We start from the raw sequence: 23,096 nt of genomic DNA on the forward strand, positions 1-23,096 counted from the left end.
CACTAGAGAATATCAAGTCACCACAGAAATACAGAAATATATTCCCTTTGGTGTTCAGTCTCCAGCTCCTTTTTGTTTGGTTTTTTTTTTAGGGCACCAACATTGGCCTTTGCAGTACCTATGGCCTTCATTTTGTTCTTGCGATCCTTTCACTTTTTTCCTGAGTTCTTTTCCTTCTTGTAAAGGACATGCCATACAATCTGTGTTGAGGATCATTCTTCTTTGCATAATCTAAAGAGTCAAAAACCATGTCAAAGCCTGCTGTCTTGCCACCACCAAATGGGTTCTGATGGTTCTGATTCTAAATACAAAGACGATATCTATTGTAGTTTTACTGTTTTGTCTAGCCTTTCCTGAATATTTGCTTTTGGTTCTGTTGCCTTATCTGGGTAAAGGACATGAATATTCATTTGTTTCCTCTGAAGCAAAGAGTTAATCATGAACTTCCTTGTCCTGATTGTTACTGTGTCATTCATGATAGGGGTGGTTCCCAAAGAAGCCATGCAGAAAAAGAGTAGGCCTTGTTCCTTTGAATATACTTTCCTCTAAAATATTAATATACATTCAATGCAGTTGAGATTTTAGTATCAAAATGGTAAAGTACTTATTATAATTGAGATTTTTTTTCTTGTTTAGTGTCACTTCCAGTTCATTTGTATAACTATTAACTTCATTTCTTTTGCTCTTTAGCAAGAAATTAAAAGGTTTCTATGATTTAAGATATTAACACTTTATGGCAGCTATTTTGTCTATAGGTTTCAAATTGAGGGATTTGCTAAATATGGTAAAGGTCAATCAAGGATGATGCTATGGATTAAAAGTTTCCCCTTTAGATTTCTTTTTTTCCAAGATAGTAGTGTTCAGAATGGAGCCCTGAAGGTGAATAAGACTAGGAAAGCTCCTCCCCTGAGAATGGGTAAAGTAACAGTATAAAAGATTTGACTAAATGAGTTGGTTCTCTTGCCCTTCTACTTTGTACCATGCGAGGACACACACATACACACACACACACACACACACACACACACACACACACACACAAAAAAAAAAAAAAAACCTCAGCAGCCACCATACACATGATTTTAACTTCCTACCCTCCAAAACTCTGATAAATAAATTGTCATTCTCCACAAATTATCTAGTTCTGGTTTTATAAGAGATATGTCTAAAAATATATATGATTCTGGACCATAATTTGTATGTTGGAGCAGATCTTGTGGGCCAGACTTGAAACAAGAAAATCAGGAAGCAGTGTCCAGTGCTAAGGGGGACACTGAGCTATGAGCTGGATGTTTTCCTTTCTGAGGGGACTATTAGTTGCATCTGAAACATAAGAGAAACATATGGTAAATGACAATGTAGGGAAGGCTGACAATATTGCAATGAAACTACGCATTTTAAACTGACAGATTTCATCTGCAAAGTATGATGTTAAAGGAATCATAAAGAAGTATTTATGAAAGGGGTACAATCTGCATCACCCAAATCACAGGCAGGTTTACAAAATAGACTGAAGTAAGACTCATTTAGGTAAAGGAAAATCAAATCAATTGGGAATGATTTTTATTGAGAATACTTTTTAGTTTTAAAGCTATTCTTATTCTTGGTTAATAAAGTCAAGGAGCAGTATGTTTATCTCTCTAAAGGACACCTTCATCAATAGCAATCTAAACAACTAAGTGTGGTTAGTCGGGTGAAATATTGACTTACTTACAAGTTGGTTGAAACATAAACCTGTAAGACATCTTATATTTCATCCATATAGATAACTCGTGATAAGAAAAATGCAGTTTTCTGTCTTGATTTGCAACAATATATATCATACTATAGAAATGGGACTTTCATTCTCATATAACTCCCCTTTGAAGATGAAAACTACTTCAGCATGCAAAAAAATACTTGCTGTATAAATGTAGGGAGCTGTATTAGAATGTCAAGTTCCCATGTAACAAACTTCACACGATCCCAGGACTTCGAAGGTTGGAGTCAGGAGAATCACTGAGGCTTTTTGGTCACTAGCCTAGCTCCAGATTTAGGGAGAGATAAAGTCTCCAATATCCAGGGCGATAGCAGGGTACCTGATAACCCTCTCTGTCTCCCACATGTTATCAGAGATATACTTTTACACAGACACATGCACACACACAAAACTAGTTTTTTAAAAGGACACTTTTTGGCAGTATATTCATATATATGTAAAATTTCTGAATTGAAACTAGTTAAGGAACCAACATACTGTCAAAAATTGTAAAGTTGGATTTTCCTAATTTTATCCGAAAGCAAGTAAGCTTCAACTAAGGGCACTGTGTATAAGCAGTGTTTGAAATGCCAGAAGTGTAGTTAACAGTAGGTATATTCCTTAAGCTTGGTGTGATGCACATGCTTGCTGTTGTATTCAGATAGCTGAAGCAGGAGGATCCCACGTTCATCCTGGTCCATTTAGCTTTGTCTCAAGAAGTTAAAATATGAAAAACACCCTGGATGTTCCGTCAGCATCTTTCATTGATGAAGCTTTAAAATTTCTTTTTTTTTTTTTTAAATTGAAAGTGATCAGAAAAATCAGAAGGGTTTTCAAAAGAAAATTATGGCCATGCATCTCCAGTAATTTAGTATATTACAGGAACTCTTTGATCTATAACATGGTGAATAAATTTAACTTCAGGGGAAGAGATCCCTTCTGAGACAAACCATCAGTGACTAGGCCATCTTTCTTATTTATGAGCTGCTCTCCTCTATGCATGATTAGAAACAAACTGTCTACTCTACTATGCCCTTGCCTCCTTAGAAAATAACACTGAGTTCCACCATGAGGGTCAAGGACAGACTTTGTTTCCTATTGACTTCAACAAAAGCATTTTAATTGAAAGGCACATGTAATCACAACAATTGTGAAATAATAAAAAAAAAAAAAAGGAAGATCAGGAGTTCAAGGACAGCCTGGCCTACATAGTGAGTCTGATGCCATCATGAGCTACATTTGATGCTGTGTTAAAGAAAACAATCCAGAAGAGTTGTCAACATGTATGTCAACATTATATATTTCTTTCCACAATCCATGTCTTAGGTAATTTAAGGAGACTTTTCAGTGTCTTATGAAAGTCTGTGTCTGCTTTCTTGTCCTTAATTATACTTGAGAAACTAATGCAAAATAAAACATTCTTCATTTGCCTAAATGTTAAAATGGTTTTGTCATTTGTACTGCATTTGGTTTATTGCAGACGGGCCTGGTAATAAACAGTTTGACAATACGCCTTAATGATGCGCCTTCCCTACAGGGTAATGCTGATACTAATGTAGGTTTTTAAAAGTTTATTTTTATGCCAACAATAAAGATTCCATCTGTCATTCGTTTCTGTATAACAAAGTCGTACTGCATCTGGCATGGGTCACATTTGTACATGTTTCATTTATGAACCCTTCCTCCTCCTGACTCCTGTTCCCTTCAGAAATATGCCGGAAAGAATGTGCTGCCTCGTAGTCCCTGTGCCTCTCAATCTGGCATTGCATTCACTCTGACATTTCCTTAGTCGTTTGCAGCAGGAAGTTATCCCACATCCTTCTCATGACTTTATCAAACAATTGTGCCAAGGGCGGCTGTTTAATGTACAAATGACATGACAACTATTTGTTGCATATTTTATTTAAGTCTTATCATGGCTACATGGCTTATACTATGGACTATTCTGTTCTGTAGGCTTACCAGAGCAATTGGTATGATTCAATTTACCTACTCGGAAGACAACACATGTCCTTTAGGCAGTCAAGTATGTTGGAGCAAGGTAAAAAGCACTTGAAAATCACATTTTTATTTAAATTATTCTTGTGTAGCAACTCCCCCGGATTCATAAGAGTCTAAGAATAGATTATCCAGTTTCATGACTAAATGAGTGTATTTCAGGAGCAGTTGACTATGAAATCCTCAGGTTCATGAACAGACTTTGTCAGCTTCTTTAGAAAAGACTCTTCAAAGTGGCAGTTTGATCTACCTCTTTTACAGACTAGCAGAGCTACGGCATGGCTTATATTTCTATAGTCTGCTGAAGCAATTGGATGGGTGAAATCAAAGAAAAGCAACTTCTTGCTCTTATATCTGTTTTGAAGACTCCTTATGTGCATCTATCCATTAATATAAGAAACTCGGTGTGTAGAGGAAAACATGACTCCTGACCCAGGAAAACTGTATTATTACTCCTCTGTCTCTTTCATAGACAAACCATTGTTAATCTAGTAGAATGATAAATAAAGGTGAAAGGCCTTTGAAAGCCAGATTAAGGTGGAGGCTTAGATTAGAGAATTAGTTGTTTTAGGACAAAGCAATTCAACAAATTTTAATTGGCCACAATTATATAACTCACAATATCAGTGACAAGTCTTATCCCTGGATACAAATGGAGACTAAGTTAGAGATTTAGAATTTATTCTTCAATAAATTCCTATTAGGATTTTCTTAGGTGTAGTGAGTTTTAAAATACCATGAAAATGTCCCAAGTTGCTCTCATCAAAATGGTATTAGAATAAGTCACACAATTCACATTTAACTTAGATTTTAAAAAAATGTTCCAAAAGTAATAATTGGAAATGAATATTCATAAGCAATTTTACAAGCTAATTTAACAGTACATTTTCTTCATATGAAGCATTCTTTCAGCACAGCAGCTGAAAAGAGGGGTCATTTAACACTGTGTACATCATAGTTAGGACAGACAAGCAGGATTTATCTAAGAGCGAGCAGCTTGAGGGTACTTCTGGCTAAAGAGGCATGGATCCAGCCTGGAGAATGAGAAGATTCCAGAAAGTAGAAAAGATGTATCTCTTCTCAGAGCCCATTCTATGCTGAAAATGGTATCTATTTTGATTTTGTATTTCCTAGCGACTACTTTGTCTGCTATGTTGGAGTGATCATATGCAAATGGCACATGAGTATCTTCCCCACAGATTGCGCATTAACATTTCAAGTACCTACTTTTCTCTTTGTTTTGGACTGTTTGTTCAGTGCTCAGTTTGGAATGTGTCTCTCTCCGAATATGCAGTTGTTGACCATACCCATTTCCATTAGCTGCATTCTTCCATTCATTCTTCCATTAATTTAATAGAGAAGGAGAAAAGAAAGGTAAGTCTAGTTCCTGAGGAACTGTAATTTAAAAGTTTAATGGATAATGATAAATTATTTTGATTGATCTCTAGTTAATGTCAAAAGTATGGTCTTTCGAATTGTTTCCAAGCGTCTTTTTCAAAATGATAACAAAATAATTAAGATATTCCTCTGAACATTTCTATTTTTGATGAGGAAAGCCTACCTTTTATCAATGTCTACTTCCAATAATGTTTAATTCACTATTGTGTCTCAATTAGACCTTTCGTGTATTTGAGATTATTTGAGAGAGCATCTTATAAACAGAAAATAATTATTTCCCATTTTGTCACTCCTGGAATGAATTTTTAATTTCTGTTCCAGATTTGGCATTCTGTGGAAACTGGAGTAAGTTATCTAGTTACTGACAGCTCTGGTGCTGAGGCTGAGGCTGAGGCTCTGATGTTGAATGCCCTATCTTACCAAACAGCAATTCAGTTTCACACAGTCTCCTAAATAGCTGGATCCTCTCCTTAACTGCATTTCTAAATAAGAACATTTTAATCTGCTCTGCTATTTGCATGTCTGAATAAACCATGCCATGGGGATCAACACAAAAATCCTGGCTGTGGGAGTCTTATAATCCCACCAGAACCCTATGAATATAGGTACTGTATCTGATAGACTGTCTAAATGCTATATATGATCAAATAGCATTCCCAGATACCTTAATACCCAACTGAGAAATACAGAAATTAATTTGTATTAAGTCTGTGTAAGCATAATAAAGGCAAACAATACTACAAAGAGAAAGTCCCTTCAGTTTTCAAGAATGAAAATAAAGACTATTACTCACAGATGCTGTTTTTAAGCTCATATAAAATTATTTTCTTTAAATTGAAAACTTCTATTATTTCTATTTAAAAGGAAAGCTTTCAAAAGTTCTTTTTAAAACTAACTTATTAAATATATATCGTGTTTATGAAACAGCCATTGAATTGTGTAAATTAAGTGGTCATAGTATCTTTTACCAGGGTTAAAGCAACAATATTTTAAGTGTATTTCAACCTTCAGTTTTGTAGTGTTTTCACACAAAAAAGGAAACTGTCTAAATCACATTAAAAATAAGGTTGGAATATACAACAGCAGAAGTAGAAAGGCTCATATGACTTTGATCGCTTGGAAGCAATGGAGAGCACCTTCAATGGCCTTAGTTATGTGCGACACCTTTGTGGGAGATGGAGACTTGGGCATTTATTAAATATGTCTTCAAACTGATAAAACTAAGACTAAAGGCAAACAGTCTTCCTTTTTAACCAATATCTGTGTGTTTGAAGCAGATGTAATGACTTCAGGTCCTAAGATGAAGCAAATGGAAGAATTATATAATGATGTGCAGTAGAAACATGGCAATTTTTTTTGTCATCTTACTGTTTTCTTGGTAGATCTGTAGAAATAATTTGATGGAAATACATAACTACCTTGTGCACACAGAGGTGCATATAATAACATTGCTGAGACCCCTGCTGTAATAGAGGGGTTCCTAAAAGATTGGAGACATCCTTGGGTTTTCACTGGATCACTGTGGTCATTGTTGGCAATGGCATATTTAATGGGTGTTTGTTAAGAGACACAAATAAAAAGCATCAGAAAAGATAACTATCTAAATGTGCCCTGAAAGAGGGAATTTGGAGGTGGAAAAGTAGGAGGGACATTCTAGTCACACTTTAATCACCTATTAGCAACCTCCTCTTCAATGAGTCCAGAATGACAGCTATGACTCTGCTGTTTACCTGGTTTCTACACAAATAATAAGTGGTTCATTTAATAATAACTTCTAAGGAGCTTCATTGGATAGAATATGTATAGCTTATTATTTTATTTTGTCACTTTTCCCACCTAAATAATAACCAAATTTACATTTTACAGCTGAAATAAATAGAATGATTTATTTTGCAGATAATATAGACATGCTTTCTAAAAAATAATATTTTGTAGTGAGATTTAAAACTGTTATGAGCTTAAGAGTTCAATACTTAATTTCTCTTTAGTTTGTGAAAATAATTCAACCTTACTGTTTTCTTAGTTTGTTATCTTTCAAAAGAGAATTTTTCAAGTTCTCAGAACTTAAAGGCTAGATAAAAGCATCACAAATGTTATAGTAAAGACAAGTGATCAAGGATAGAGAGAAATCATATCCACAACCAAACAAAATGTTCTCAGTACGACTAATGAACCAGTGTCAATCTCTGTAGACTAAGCTGGCTTCATTATTTTTAAGAGGGAATGATCCTCTTTGCGCAGTATTGCCTTGAAAATAATATCAATACATGGAAAGGCATTTGAAGGGTAAGCATATAATCCTATGTACATTCCTAGCAATCTCTATCAGTTTGGGGAAGAATTAAATATTGATTGCAAAAGTATAGTATAGAGGATTGTAAGTAAAATTCTTTAGTTGTCATCAAATAAAGTAGGCACTTTTGTCAAGCCCGGATTATTTTGATAACCTGAAAGTCAGTTAAAGCACCGAATAGTATATCATTCATTAGACAACATCTATAATTTACTGTATCGAGGTGCATGTTTGTTTCTATAATTGGTACTTCTCAGATTATAATAGATGCATTTCCTTTCACTTATTCTTACATTTTAGTGTTATGGAATTGGTAGGAGATACCGCTTTCATAGCTGTGGAAAAACAGGCTATTACACTCTACCCGGCTGAGTTGTTTATGAGTGACTGAGTCTTGCTATACCTGACCTAGTCTTAAAGTGGAATAATCTTCGAACAAGAATGCTTTCTTCTCCATACATAAAATCCATTAAAGAAAGTACCCAAGGAAATATTTTTGATTGTTTGTACTTTTAAGAGTACTGAAATCATGACAGTCACTCTTCCAGAATGGATGATGGGAAGATGACTGTGAATAAGTGGGTCAAGCTTCAGTGTATGGCACCACACACATGAGTATATGTCAACACAAACTGTACTTATCGGGGGTATATTTGTGAGGAATTAGGGGAAGGAAGCAGCTAAAGTGATCAAAATGCATTTTATTCATATAATATTCTCAAGGAATTAACAAAAATTATTTTTGAAGATAATACAGTTAGTTCATAGGTGATCAGTTTCTATTTTATGATATAATTATCCTTATGTATATATAATTTATATATAAATGTATGTATATGTATATATGTGTATATATATAATTTTTGAGATAGAATATTTTCTACTGGGAATCCACGTATTCCACGATGACATTTCTCATACATGATTAGTTCTATAGTCATGTAGCCAAGGATAACAAATGACCGGAACATCTCATTTCCTTTCCTCTACCTCTCCCAAAGTACAGGAACTACAAACCAATCATTTTCACTCCCAGTTTATGTGGCAGTTTTCTGTATGCCAGGAAAGCCCTCTACCAACTGAAATACCTTTCCATTCCCAACTCCCAGTCTAAAAGTACTCTCCGAATGAAATATTTTATTTCCAATTAAATTTTCAAAATGATATATAAATATATTTCTATTGTCTTGTTATTCTATTTTAAGAAAATAATAAACATTGTAAATAAATACACTAATTGTTCTTAAAGCAGTATCACTAAGGTTTAATAAAAGGGGTTAAAAACTAGGTAAATTAAAGCTATGACATTTATACTAAGCCTTGAATCTTTTGCTCATATTCTCTCATTAAATTTATTTTATTACCTAAAATTTTCTAGCGCATAAATTTTTTAATTTCCTGGATTTTTTTCAAACGTTAATGTGAAAATTATATATAGCTTTCCAAGCTTGTTATATCCCTTGTGTTGCTTCATAAACTCCATGACAAGCTGGATACCTAAGATAGGTTGACTTCTGGGAGGATATGGACATGACTCTAGCGAAAACTTTTATTAGCAGGAATTAAGGAGACTGAAGAGGACACTCTCTAACTAGGCAGGACTCCTAGTGAGGGGAGGAGAACACCAACCCACTAACGAAAACTTCGACCCAAATTTTACCCTGACTACAAGGTGTTCAGAGCAGAGCAGAGATTGAGGGAATGCCCAAACAACGCCTGGCCCAACCTGAGACCCACCCCACAGGAGAGAGCCAAACCCTGACACTATAAACAATATTTTGCTGTGCTTGCAGACAGGAACCCAGCAAAGCTGTCCTCTGAGAGGCTCCACCCAGCAGCAGATGGAAACAGATGATGAGACTCAGATTCAAAGATTGGGTGACGCTTAGGCAGTCCAACAGAAAAGTAGGAGGAAGGATAGAAGGACAGGAGCTCCACAAAAAGAGCAACAGAGCCAACAGACCAAGGTCCAGAGAGGCTGGCTGAGATGGAAGCACTAAGCGAGAACCATGGACTGTACGTAGGTCCTCTACTCAGATGTAGCCCATGGGCAGATCAGGCTTCATGTGGGTCCCCTAGTAAGGGAAATAGGGGCTGTCTCAGACAGGGATTCAGTTGGCTGCTTTATGATCACCCTCCAATGGCGGGGTTGCCTAGCTATGTCACAGGGGAAGAGGATGTTCTGAGTCCTGATGCCACTTGATGATCTGGGGTGGCTTGGTATGGGGAGAGCATCCTGTCTTCTGAGGACTAGGGGAAGGGAGAGAAGGAGGTTGGGCGGGACCAGGAAGGGAGGAGGGAGGGAGCCACGACTGAGATGTGAAGTGAAGAAATAAATTAATTTTAAAAGGCAAAGTTTCAAAACACTCTAGTGTTAACATCACCCTAGTATTTATTTTTTGCTTAATTTCTCATTATTTAAACAAATAATTACATTTTGAGCTTTACTTGGTAAAATTTATATTTTGAGTTATATTACATAACAAAGTACAAATTAAACCTTTGCTGTACTATTTAGAATGAAAATGTACTGACTCTATATTGAATTGCTGCCATAATTTGTTTTTCTCCTGCTGGGTTTACAGTGATTTCACACTCTTGCAGGCAGTGGTTGCCTTTTGTCTAAAGCCAGCAGGGGGAGCTCTCACCTTATTGGGTTCAGTGTAATTAGTTTGGGAAATCTGCATTGTGGGATTATGCATATGAAACAAATGGTAATATTAAAATATTAATTTACTGTAATGATATTAAACTCAAGAGTTTTCATAATTATTTTAATATCAATGCATCATTTACTTGTCTATAATGTGATTTTTTTTTAATGCTACAAGATTTTTTTAAAGACAGTGTTTAATATAAAAATACAGCAATTAGGAAATTCTTGTTTCTGAAATCTAGTAAACAATTCCCTCACCCCCAAAAAAACTCTGTACTATTAATAATATATGTATGTCTTCTTTTATTTTTTAATTAATTTGCTATTATGACTAAAAGCTAAGCCACCAAACTGTCTAGGAAGGATTGTAGTTAAGTCAATTAACCAAATAATTCACCAGCCATAATGTTAGTAAGTTTTGGAAACTCTGTAAATCTATTGATAAATCTAGGTGTTGGTGGGATTTAACAGTTCTTTAAGTGTCATGTTTTCATGTGTTTCTTTATTGATAGTACCTATGAATTTTCTGTATAGAACAGTAAAAGCAAAAGTATTGTTTTCTGGTTCACCAAAGTAAAAAAAGAAAAAAGGGTAAATGAAGTTTTCTACTTCTAGGGTGATTATTAAGAGAATTGCATTATTTCTTCTTTCTATATGTAGCTTTTTATTATATATGTGTAATAATATAAATGTCTATGTAAAAACAAAAAAATATTTTAAAAAGAGAATCTAAATCAGAATGTTGAAATCTGTGCTTTCATATTTATCAGGAAATTAAACAAAATGGAAAATATGTAAGGACAACTTAACTATCTTTTAGAAAGAAAAAAGTTGAGTAAAAAAATCATGATAGCTCTATGCCATTGAGTTTTCTTCTGCCATAAGGAACAACGAAGTCTCCTTAATTGTCACAACATGGGTAGACTTCAGAAATCCTATGCAGTGTGCAGTGATCCAGATGTTAAAGACAAATACTGCATTACTTCATATAGACTTTCAATGGGAGGGAGGTTGTGTGGGCTCGATGAAATACATAGCACGATACTGCTCAATGAATATACAGTTTCAGATCTACTAGGTCAATAAATCCCAGGAATCTGCTATACAGCATAATGGCTGTTCTAATACTATTTGTATAACCTAAAAGTATTGGTAGACAGTAGAAGAAAAACAACAGAAGGAGGCAGAAGGGAATCTTTGAAGGTGATGAATATGTTCATAATTTATTGAATTAATGGGTTTGTGAGTATATTTTTATTTCATCAAATTATAAATATTAAATATGCCAAATCTTTGTATTTCAGTTATACCTCAAGAAAGATGTGTTATTAAAAAATGGGATAATCAAAAATTAAAAACACTGAATACACTGTATAAGCATTAGTCATGTAAAAATACCCTGGTGACAAAGAAATACATCCACAGTTGCTATGCAAAAAGAGTGCAGTTGTTATGTCATGTCTGGGAGACATTATTAAGCTTCTGCCTGATGTTTGGCTCTTACAATGTTCTGTCTCCTCTTCCTCTATAATCCCCGAGTAGCCGCTGTTCACTAAACAAAGAAGCTTCTCTTATGAAGTCTGAGAGTTTATTAGTCTATGGTTGTAGAGATATTGATATTGAAAGCAGCTTGATATTGGGCCCACACAGTGGAAAACTAGTATTAGATTTACCTGTGCATGTCCCAAACATGGTTTCTTGGCAAATTAACAGTACCAGGAATAAAAGTCTCCCTGTAGAAGAGACTTTAAGTGAGTTTACAACATGGTTGGTTGCCCTGTAACATTTGCTCTGCCATTGATTCCATGGCCATATCTTGCCATATAGGTCATTATTATAGTTAATGTAATTTTTTCTTTCATCAGCCTATAATCATTTTCCAATTCTATGAAACACTAATCAGCATATGAGAAGGCTCCATGGTTAGCATCAATCTGATTGCTCCATATGCTGTTACTAATGAATGCGGTATCTTCTGCAATAGGTTGTTACTATCAAGTTTGTGTGTGTGTGTGCTTGTGTTTGTGTCCAAGATCAATAGAAATAGGCTATATTATTTTGGTGAACTCCTGGACACCTTTGATAAATAACTCCAAGAAAGGTAGCCCACCTCTAACACAGGACTTTTATTTGGCACAATATGGTTTCTTGATGGAGCATTCTTAGCTGAGCAGGTGAACTCCAATTAAGTCCATTAATATGAAAAAAAAAACAGATTTCATATAGTAAAAAGAATTTGTATATAATTTTTCTGAACATCTCTGGTATGCTATTTTTTTTTGTTTTGTGAGACTGTATTAAACTGTGTTTTTTGTAAATCCAGAGTAAAGAAACTACTGAATTCCAAAGCCATAAAGAGAAAATTGTATACAATTTATATAAAACCATTAACATTTTAAGCCAAAAGTATGAACCAAACTAAAACAAAACAGCAAAATATTTCTTTGAAAAAAAAATAAGACCACCTGTAAAGATAACTCTTTCAAGTAACATGAAGAAACAGACCCCACCAGAAAACTGTGTGAAGAAACGTAGCCCATCATACTGGAAAATATATGCTTTTCACCATCAAAAAGTCGAGTCTTTTATTTAATAGATGCACTAAAATTATAAAACAGTAATAATATTCAGATACTATTGAAGAGTGTGGGGAAACAGACAATCTCTTACATCATTAGAAAAGAAAAATTTTCTCTTTCTTGTTTCTATTCCTCTCTCTCTCTCTGTCTCCCTCTGCCCCTTTTTTCTTCTTTCCCCATGCTCATATAATAAACCTCTCCTATTCCCACGTCTCCCTCTTCCTCTCTCCTGCTCTCCCTCCTTTTGTCTCTCTCTCTCTATGCTCTCCTTTTCTTCTCTCCCCATGCTCATATAATAAACTTCTCAATGTCATAAAAAAAAAGTGAAATTTACATTTTGCAGAAATTAGTTCATTCCCACCTATGGAAATTTAAAAGCAATGTTATCACTCCTTCAGCAGTCACTTTTAGGATCTACCTTATGAATAGAAGATGATGTCGGATCTGCTGGAATTGAAGTTAGAGACAGTTACGAGGCACCATGTGGCTCTGAACTGAACCCAGGTCCTCTGCAAGAGCAAAAGCACTCTTAACTCTGTAGGCCCTATATAAATCTTTCTGAGGGAATATATAAAGGCCAACGTCACGTTTTGTAATTTGTGTCTGATACTCTGTGGGACACAGTTTCTACAACTGTGGCTATACTGAGGGGCCATTCAAAAAGTGTTCAGTGTCATTGTAACAGGCAGTATTGTAAAGGGCAAAATTTCAAACAAACTTGTCACCTTCTATTCATATGGCATGCTATTTATCCCCATCCCACAGCACATGTTTTTTTCTGCCCTACATTTTATCTCTTAGATGCTTTGACCCAATTTGCATTAATCTTTTTATTCCATTTCATGTAATCAGCTTTTTTGCTATTTCTCCTCCCATAAGGTCTTTCATTCTTCGCACCATGAAAGGATGGTCCATGCCTAGTTCCTTTATTCTTTACATATTGCAAATTAAAACATAATCCTAAATATTAGACACAAAGATTCACTATTAGTGAGAACATGTTTTATTTGTCTTTGTGGATCTAATTACTTTTCTTGAAATGGTTATTTCCAGCTACATCCATTTACCTGTAAAAATAGTAATTTCTGATTTTTTTTACATCTGAATAAAATTCCATTATATATAGGTACCATGTGTGCATTATCCGTTCATCAGGTGATTGACATCTAAGCTGTTTCCATGTCCTAGATATTATGAATAGAGCAGCTATGAACATGGATGAGCATGTGTCTCTGTGGTAGCAAATAGAACCTTTTTTGGGTATATGCCTAGAAGTGGTATTGCATATTTCTATTTCTTTCTTGAGGAATTGCTTCACTGATTTCCATAGTGGCTGCACCAGTTTGCACTCCCACAAACAGTGTAACATATTTTCTCATTACCTGTGTCCTGCCAGTGTTTGTTGTCTTTTGTTTCTTAACATTAGTCATTGTTACTAGAGTAAGATGATGTTTGAAGTGCATTTAAATTTCATTTCTTTGGTAAAGATTGGGACACATTTTAAGGTATTTCTTAGACACTTATATTTCTTCTTTTGAGAAATCAATTCAATTTCATAGCCCACTTAAGAGGCAGTCTACAGGATGGGGAAAAATCCTCTCTGCCAGCTATACATCTGACAGACAGGCATTTCTCATTTCTTTACAGTGGATATTTTCATGACTTGTTCTCTCTTTTTATCGCTTTTTTAGCAAGAAGATTTATTTTTATAAAGATTCTAAACAATATGTTTATGAACAAAGGAATTCTAACTGCATATGAAATTTTAAGAAGGCACACAACATCCAAGACCTTCAAAAGATTAAAAAATATTTCAAAATCAATTAAAATTATTGCAGTGGAAATCACTAAGAAACAGATGGAGAAATCATAGAAGGATAACAGAGGCAGTTTAGCATTCTGCACAGATAATAAACAATTCTTAACAAAGCCACACTGTCATTATATCAGAAAATGGGAAAACAGATCACAAAGAGAAAAGGATAAATATGGACTGGGAAATATTCAAAGGAGATTAGGGAAAATACTTTAAGGCAATGAAGACATCCTTATTCCATTCTTTGCACTTTTTTTCTATTCATGGCAATATCATATCAATGCCATTACTTGTAGATTTTCTTAAATGAATACTACAGTAGCCATTGGCATTTGCACTGCTGCCATGCACCACGGGAAAACTTAATATGAACTCATCAGAGTTTTCTCATCTCTGGCTGCCCCAATTTCTTCAGCCCCTCATAACAACTAATATACACTCAACTTCTGAGAGATCAATATTTTTAGATTCCACAGATGGAAGATATCCTGCTACACATATATTTTCTTGTGGTTTATTTCATCCGTAATAATAATCTTCCTTGTGATGGGAAGGGAAGGAAAGGATTTTGTGTTTGTTTTTTTTTTATTTCCTGCATAGTGCTTCTTTCTCACTTTAGCTCTCATTTTCCCTCTCTCCTCCTTCCCCCATCTCTGTATTATATTTTCTTTATCTTTCAATGTTTGATGAGTTGCTACCATTTCTTGGTAGCTATAAAGATTATTATAGTATACATGAGAATGCAGATATGCATTTCATGTCATTATTCATAAAGATACTTAAGATATTTCAGAGATTACTAGAAGGAGAGATTATCATGTCTTACTTCAGTTGATCATCTGCCACCTACTAGAAAAATGACAAATATTTTCAAAGCATAAATGTTCTACATAAGCAATATAATAATCTTCAGTGACCTAATATAGACACTGAAATTGCATATTCCTTCATTCTTAAATGCATCTGAAAATAAAATAACTTTTGCTTAATAAAAAGATTATATTATAATTTTTACTAAATACTTTCATGTTATGTTTTTTCTGTAGTTGTGAGATACCATAACTGAAGCAAGCCAGTGTGCATGTGTGTATGTGTACTCTTTACTGCACATATTAATTTTTGATTGTTGTTGCTTCCAAGCATGTTGGACTTGTATACTGAGATTGAGTAAATTAAACTATAAAGAAAGTATTTTAGAAGCTCTAGCCACTTATGTCCAATTTTATTTCTTTTTCTGATGTAAGCAGCCATGGAAAACCATTAGCTAAATATATTAATTCTTTAGTGACAGCAAATAATGCATCCTAATTTGGTCATTCCTTCTCAATTTATTAACTAGAATATTTCAACAAGAGAAATTTCTTTTCAGAAGCAATTCTCATTTGGAAGAAGTAGTTCATACAGAAAATGCAAAATGCAAATAAATGGTTTATTATATTCAGTGTATGCAAACTAATTTGCTAGTTCTTTTCTGGCTCCCTAGTAGACTATGATATCATCTCAAACTGTAATATTAGTGTTATAATGAGCCGGCAGTAGGTTAGTCAGGAAAAAATGAGTGAATGAATGGCTAACTGAGTGAACGACTAAGTAAATAAATAAATAAATAGTGAATGAATGAATGAACGAAGCTAAGGTTGATGGCTCAGATTATTATGCCAAATATTTGGGATGCTGAAACAGAAGAGAGGCAGGTTTAATGTCTCTCTGTATTATAAAAGGAGTTCAAAGCCGTATTGGGCAACTTATAAAAACCAAAATTAAGTTAAAACCAAAACTATGTTAAAAAAATATGGTGATATCAACCCATCAATAGATACATCCAAATTAGGAGATTGAAACATGTAGAAAACAATAGTGTGTTTCTTGTATAATATCGTTCTTGTTATTGAAAAGGGTAATTATTTCATCATCATTGGGAGTGAACCTAAAAACAAAAAAATACAGCAGCAAAAAATAAGTCAGGATGACTTAGAGAGGCAGGACAGTGCCAGTGCCTTGTACTTGGGGCAACTAGGTATCAATAGGAACTGCCATTGGAGGTGTACAATTTCCATTGTAACCAGAATTTCTAATTATTTTCCCTAATAAGAAATTATATGAAAATTTAAAAAGCTTTAAATATAATTGTCCTCAACTGTAAGAAGTTCATATGTCAATCAAGTAGGAATTCCATATAATGAAGAGTTAAGTTATTAGCCATGAAAAGAAACACATTACTGACTCATGTAGCATCAAGGATAAAGGCCAACTCTACAATGCCAAGTAAGAAACATGGGCTCAAAATAGTGTGTGTCATGTGATACCTAACTTCTACATTGGAAAAGGTAAAGCTGTAGAGACAGAAAACATATAACAGATGCCAGAGTATAGAGTAGGAAAGAGATTATTTCATGGGGGTCTCAAGGAATATTGAGAGAATTATGATCTCAGCCCAGGTGATTAAGTTTATTTAAACAATATATGTATATTTCTACATAGAATTGTGTGTATTGCAGGTTTTGTCAGATACTTAGTTGTACTTTCTTTATGACTTTTCCAAACATCCTTATTGTTATTTTCTGTTCCTCCCTCCTGTATTTACCTCATTCCCTTTCCCCAAAGAGCCTTCTTTTAACGTGTCTTCATCAGCTCACTTGTACCCTACTCTTCCCCTTAGCCTTTGCCCTCTTCTGTATGTATCTCCCTCCCTCATCTCCAATGAGCATTCCCTTTCCTCTTTCCCTGATCACGTCACATGTACCCAGTAATGTATAGTATCACTGCTTTACCAATTCCAACTAGTGATTGTGGTCACTTGTATTGCTGATGATTCTAATGCCGTGAGGCCTGAGATACAGACATAAAGCAGTTTCCTTTTTATTTCCCTGTATGCTAAGTCTATTGAACACCTGTTAGGTCTTTACTCTTCCTGTTTAAAGAACCCTCAATTCAGTTCCTTGTCTCATCTTTCAGTGGAAGTTTGTTTGGGGAGGGATTGGGTTTTTTGTTTGTTTGTTTGTTTGTTTTGCAGTTTGTGGCTTGTTTTCTTTTACCAGATTGCGAGTTACCTTTGGTTAGGAAAAGATTCATAGTTTTAAAGGCTATGGTTTATTCAGAAAGAATCATCTTCATTTTTGCTGATGTTTACATAAGAATTTAATAGCAACAACAAAGCACAGAGGCCTGTGTTAATATAATTTTTTTCTAACAGATTATGCATGAATGTTAGAGAATATGCAGTGTGGATTATGTCATTCAATCTATATTGAAAAATCTGTCACATTTAAAATAACCTTGTAATTATTATTTGACTATTGGTGTCATTTAGTATTATTAAAGCAAATTCATATGCAGTATTTTTGCATTAATTCATAACCATTTAATGTTTTTCACCTTTAATTATGATAATAGGAAATATAAGTAATTCCAAAGTAGCACTGCTTTGAAAGCTATTGTGGTTAACAAATAGTAGGGGTATTCAATATTAATGATGTAACTAATATTGATATATTTTTGCATTGGTTGAGAGACTCATGTGAGTTTTCTCTATTTAATTCTAGTTGTGTTGCTTGATACAACTACAGTGATGGGAGAGCTAGGATGGAAAACATATCCATTAAACGGGGTAAGTTTCCAAGTTACCATCCATCTTGGGTCTGTAGGGTCTTCTAAGAAAGGTAAAGGAACCACAAGCTTGTATAAATGTTGTCATATAACTTAAGTTACATAGAAAAGAGTACAGTCTAAATGAATTGATAGTGAATGCGAACACTATGTAAGCACTATAGTTTTCTTTTAAATCAATAATTATTCTTAAATCTTCCATTTTAAGCATTGTATTAGAAAATTTACACATATTTTCCTTAAAATAAATGTATATATACTTCTATAATTTTATTCTGTATTGAGGTTAAATATGGTAATCTTAAAGGTATTATGCATTGACAACCTATATCATAATTAGAGTGAACAGATACTAGCAATATAACTTTTAATAGAAGATATTAGTTACTATAGAAGTGTTTTGGAACTTGGTGAAGTGATACATCATGACCATCTTTATGTAATCTCAAAATATACTTCCAAAGACATATTCACATGTATAGTCTATAAAATTATATTTTTCCTAGGTACTTATACTTTAACTTTGGTTATTTTTGAATTTTTATATATTTCCATTTGGAATATCTAATGTATTTTATCCTAGTGTAATACTTCTTATTACTATATTAAGCTAAAATAAAAGGGTGGCTTATGGAGATTTTTACTCTTATTCTTTTTCTTTTCAAACAAAAAGTTTAGTAGTTTATACAGCTAAATGTTCTCAAGAGTGTACTTTTTTTTCTCTTACAAATGTTCTTATTCATCAGTTCTTTACTGATATTGTTTTATATTGCTTCATAATAACTTCATTATAACTTCAAATATGAATCTGATAGAAAAAAATTTACCTTGCAATGTATTTACATTCTTAGAATCTTTCACTAAAGTGGACATTTATACCAAATGTTATTTACTAAACAAAAGCTCCTGAAACTAAAAGGACACACAGAGCCTTCTTTTTTAAATTGACTATTTACTTTTGCTATTAAGTCAAAAGGTTCCAAAACCATGGTGCACAGGGATTGAGGATTGGGGAAGAAAGACAACCACACAAGTTCATCCCAGACATTAAACTTATTGTTTGAGTTTTGTGATTAGGGGCTGGCATTTTCATAAAGGAACATTCAAATATCAATCCTTCCCAGAAACTTCCGCATATACACAGGCAGAAATGTTTTCTCAGTTTTCTAGTGTTTCTTACCACAGTGAAACTAACTCCAAATTATCCAAGTCAGTTATGAAAAAAGGGAGTATGTTTTATCATATCTAAATAACAGCTACAGGTGAGGTTATTACCTAATGCTGTTTATAAAATGTTCCTAGTTATAAATTATAATGGCCATATTGTCCATAAATTAGATATCATAATTTTCTAGTAGCATTGTTTACAACATAGAGAATCAAAAATTGAATGTATCTACTAGTAGTTTGATTTATAAATTGTGACACCGACATTTGTATAGTAACTTATCAAAGTCCAAGACCTTAGCATTTCATTTTGAATCATTTTATAATGCACCGTAATCTTTTAAAACTATATATATATATATATATATGTTTGAAATCTGAAGAAAGAACTCTTTGAATAAAAAAAGTAATGCATGTTCATTTTCATTACTTTCCAAGCTGTTATTTAAATAAATTTTCTTCTAAGAATCTCCACAACGTATGCGGGTGTCTTCTAACGTCCAGTCCACTGAATTAATTCCACTTGTGTTATTTCACGCTTCAAATAACTGCATCATTTTAGTGAATGAATAGATTAATTATACAAATACATGTTGCAATAATTTTAGCTCCTCACAGATGACATATGGACAACAAAGAACAATATATGGTTATTGATTCCTATATATTTACCTTGGACATCTGAAAAACCTCTGTGATGTATTTGGGCATGCACATACACCAGTACACACAAAGTACACACACAAAAAAGTAGATATACATTTAAAATGAAATATTTTCAGTTAAATGAAAATTTATGTAATTTGTGATATTTATCTTACAAAAAGTTTAAAATTTTTTAAAGAGAAGAAAATTTTATGTCAGAATCCATTGGTATAAAGAAAAAAAGGTTAGAAAAACACAACCTGAGACAATGCCATTTGGATTTGCCAGTGGTCATTTATGTCCTATTTTTTCCTTCCCACAAGGGCCACACAGGGCTACCTTGGCAATGATAGCTCAACTGGAGTTGGTATGTGCTTTAATAGAACAAACTTTCGAAAGCAATGACCAAAGGAATAAAGTTGTGTTTCAAACTGTGTTCCTCCAGTTCCCAGAAAATCCAAGAGAAGATTGGATATTTAACGTGGTCTTCAAAAATCAGGCTCAGCTGCCAAGTGGCAGAAGCCTTTCCTCTGTAGAGTGTTTTTTCATGCAACTACATGATCACCTAGGGATGGGGAAAAGGAGTGGATGAAAAGGAGGAGTATAAAAGAAAGAGCAATATAAGAGATAAATATAAAAAATTAAAAGTCTTCAAACAAATGGTAAAACAATCCAACTTTGTTTCTTTTTTTTTACAAATATCTCAATTTCCCTTTTTCTTCCAAAAAATTGTTTTCAGCATACAATCGGCTGAATAACTGTCCTCCATACTTATCTTCTGGGTAACTGCCATCAATTACGTTTAAGAGGGCTGTTATCATAACAGTTTCTCCTGTCTATTTAGGCTTTAAAACACAAACACACATATGTCGCATATATATGTATATATATATATATATATATATATATATATATATATATATACATATATGTGTGTGTTATAGTAAAAAATGCTAAATTAGCTACTCACATTAAAGACCATAAAAATCATGAGATTTGAGATGACAAGAATGTATACTCACAGACCTTCATGACAAACACGATTAAGATTCGTAGTACTCAGTATGCTATTTTTCAAATAGTTCATGCTCATTTATACATTTATAATGTATAAATGATATAATATTTCACTTAGATTTAAGAAAATACTAATTTTTACTTATAGTTATTTGCTTAATATAGCATTTCAATAATGAAATATTTTTGTAGGCCTAAAGAAAAGAATGGCATTTGGTGGTATGGCAATTCCAGATGAAGAAAATAATGTCATATTCAGATTTTCACTTATTCAAAATATTAGAGTTATTGCAATGAAAATAATAATATATGCTTTTACGTTTGTTACACTCATTAAATATTTTAAGGACAATGCATGTAGTAAACCTAGACCCCCTCTTCAGATCTAGCCAATGGACAGCACATTCTCCACAGTTGTGTGGAGAGCAGGGACTGACTCTGCCATGAACTCTAATGGCTGCTATTTGACCACTTCCCCTTGGTGGGGAGACCTGGTGGCACTCAGAGGAAGGAGAAGCAGGCTACCAGGATGAGACCTGATAGGATGTGATCATGTGATGGGGGAGGAGGTCTGCTTCTGTCACAGGTCTAGGAGTGGGGAATATAGGGTGAAAGAGGTAGTGAGACATGACCAGGAAGATACAAATAAGCAGATCACAATTGGTATGTAATCTGAATAAATTATTTTTTAAAAAAAAATAAAATATTTTATCCCCATAATAATCTAAGGAGATAAACAATATTAATGCTTTCTTTTTTTGTTGTTTGTAGGGTGATCAAACTCTCATAACAATAAAATATTATGTGAAGGCCAGTGAGATGGCTCAACTTGTAAAGGTGTTTGTTGCCAAGTCTAGGAACTCAGTTTGATCCTTGGAATTCGCATAGTGGAGTGAATTATCAATAACCATGTGAACTAGAGTGATCAAATTCAAGTTTCCAGGTGTGTCAGCAATCATTTGCCCATTGAGCTGTTTCACTAGCCCCTATTTATTCAATTTTATAGCCTAATTTGCAAGGTACTATTTTAGATACTTTATATGTCTCTAGGAAGAAATAGATTTAAAATAAATGAAATGTTATTTTCAGCTCAGTTCATGGGTACAGTCCACAATGGCAGAGAAGTCATGGAGAAAAACCTTGACACAGTTGGTCATATTGCATCCATGGGAAGGAAAAGAGAAAAATAAAGTCTAGTAGTATTCATGCTTGCCTTCTCTATTTTTTTTTCAGTCTGGAACCATACCCACAACTAGAGTGGTACTTTCAATCTCAATTAAGCCAATATAATAGGTCCCCATTTGCCAAGCCCAGAGGCTTATCTCCTAAGTGACTCTACATCAATTCACTTTGCAATGACTATTAGCAATAACCATTCCACCTCCTCTGAGATTGACACTCAGCCCTGTATCTATGAAGTGCTTACTTTCTATTCATTGTCCCAGAGCTAAAGTTCATCTCATAATGCAAAATTCATTCAGTCCAAAATATAAAATTTCCCATAGGTTAAAAATATATTTCCTGAAATGTTTAAAAGGCTACGTCTTCTGAGGCCCAAGACAGTCTTTTTACAGAGTGCTCTTATGGAAAAATAGTTCTAATAAAGAATGGCCCTAAGTAAATATTTCCATTCTAAAAGGGAGGAATGTGATATTGTATATTAATATCTAACCAGCAGAAGAAGTGACAAAATTACAGCTGATTATCCAGTATCTAGGACTCATGATAAAATCATCTGGGCTCCTTATGGCTTTATTAATACTGCTTTCCTTGCTCTTCTGCTTGAAGCATACACAGACTCTTTCTTAAGCCATATCTACTCAGTGCCATCAGTGCTCTTCAGTGAATATTTCATTGGTCTGCTATATCCAATATTTTGGTATCTCTGTTACAACTTAGGACTCATCATTATATCTTTATACAAAGCCTTGCACAGCCTTCCTGCATTAACTTTGATTCTGCTGAACATTGCTTGCATGGATGACACCAGGAAACCTTCAAGACAGAGCCCATGGCCACCACAGTCTTGCGTCTTACAAGCTTGCAAAGCTAGTATGTTGCGAATGATGCTACAAAGTCCTGCTGCCAGGTCGAAATATGACATGACACCTTTTTACTGCAGTTGTATCAAGCTCTGTCTGCCTTCAGATTGACCCTAGGTAAATGCATCCTTAGACAATTAT

The 23,096-nt window shown here is 34.0% G+C and overlaps 1 protein-coding gene and 1 pseudogene across 5 annotated transcripts in view; one reads left to right on the forward strand and one right to left on the reverse strand.

The window, feature by feature from the left end:
* Nucleotides 1-23,096, forward strand: part of EPHA6 (EPH receptor A6) — an 896,620-nt gene that overhangs the window by 49,806 nt on the left and 823,718 nt on the right. For 3 of the 4 annotated variants that reach the window (XR_014783005.1, XM_084801066.1, XM_084801064.1), the window contains exon 2: nt 18,021-18,085. Coding sequence is in view for 2 of the 4 variants with exons in the window: in XM_084801066.1 (XP_084657192.1) it covers nt 18,021-18,085 (65 nt within the window). In the remaining 2 variants the exon portion in view is untranslated. Of the gene's footprint in view, nt 1-18,020; nt 18,086-23,096 lie in introns of those variants that run through there. The other variant, XM_084801065.1, reaches the window with a different exon arrangement.
* LOC311608810 (small ribosomal subunit protein eS24-like) lies at nt 18-476 on the reverse strand (annotated as a pseudogene). Its single transcript has one exon. The product of its transcript is annotated as a small ribosomal subunit protein eS24-like (transcript).

Source organism: Acomys minous (assembly GCF_964271855.1).
Source record: "Acomys minous genome assembly, chromosome: 11".
In the NCBI taxonomy this organism is placed as follows: domain Eukaryota; kingdom Metazoa; phylum Chordata; class Mammalia; order Rodentia; family Muridae; genus Acomys; species Acomys minous.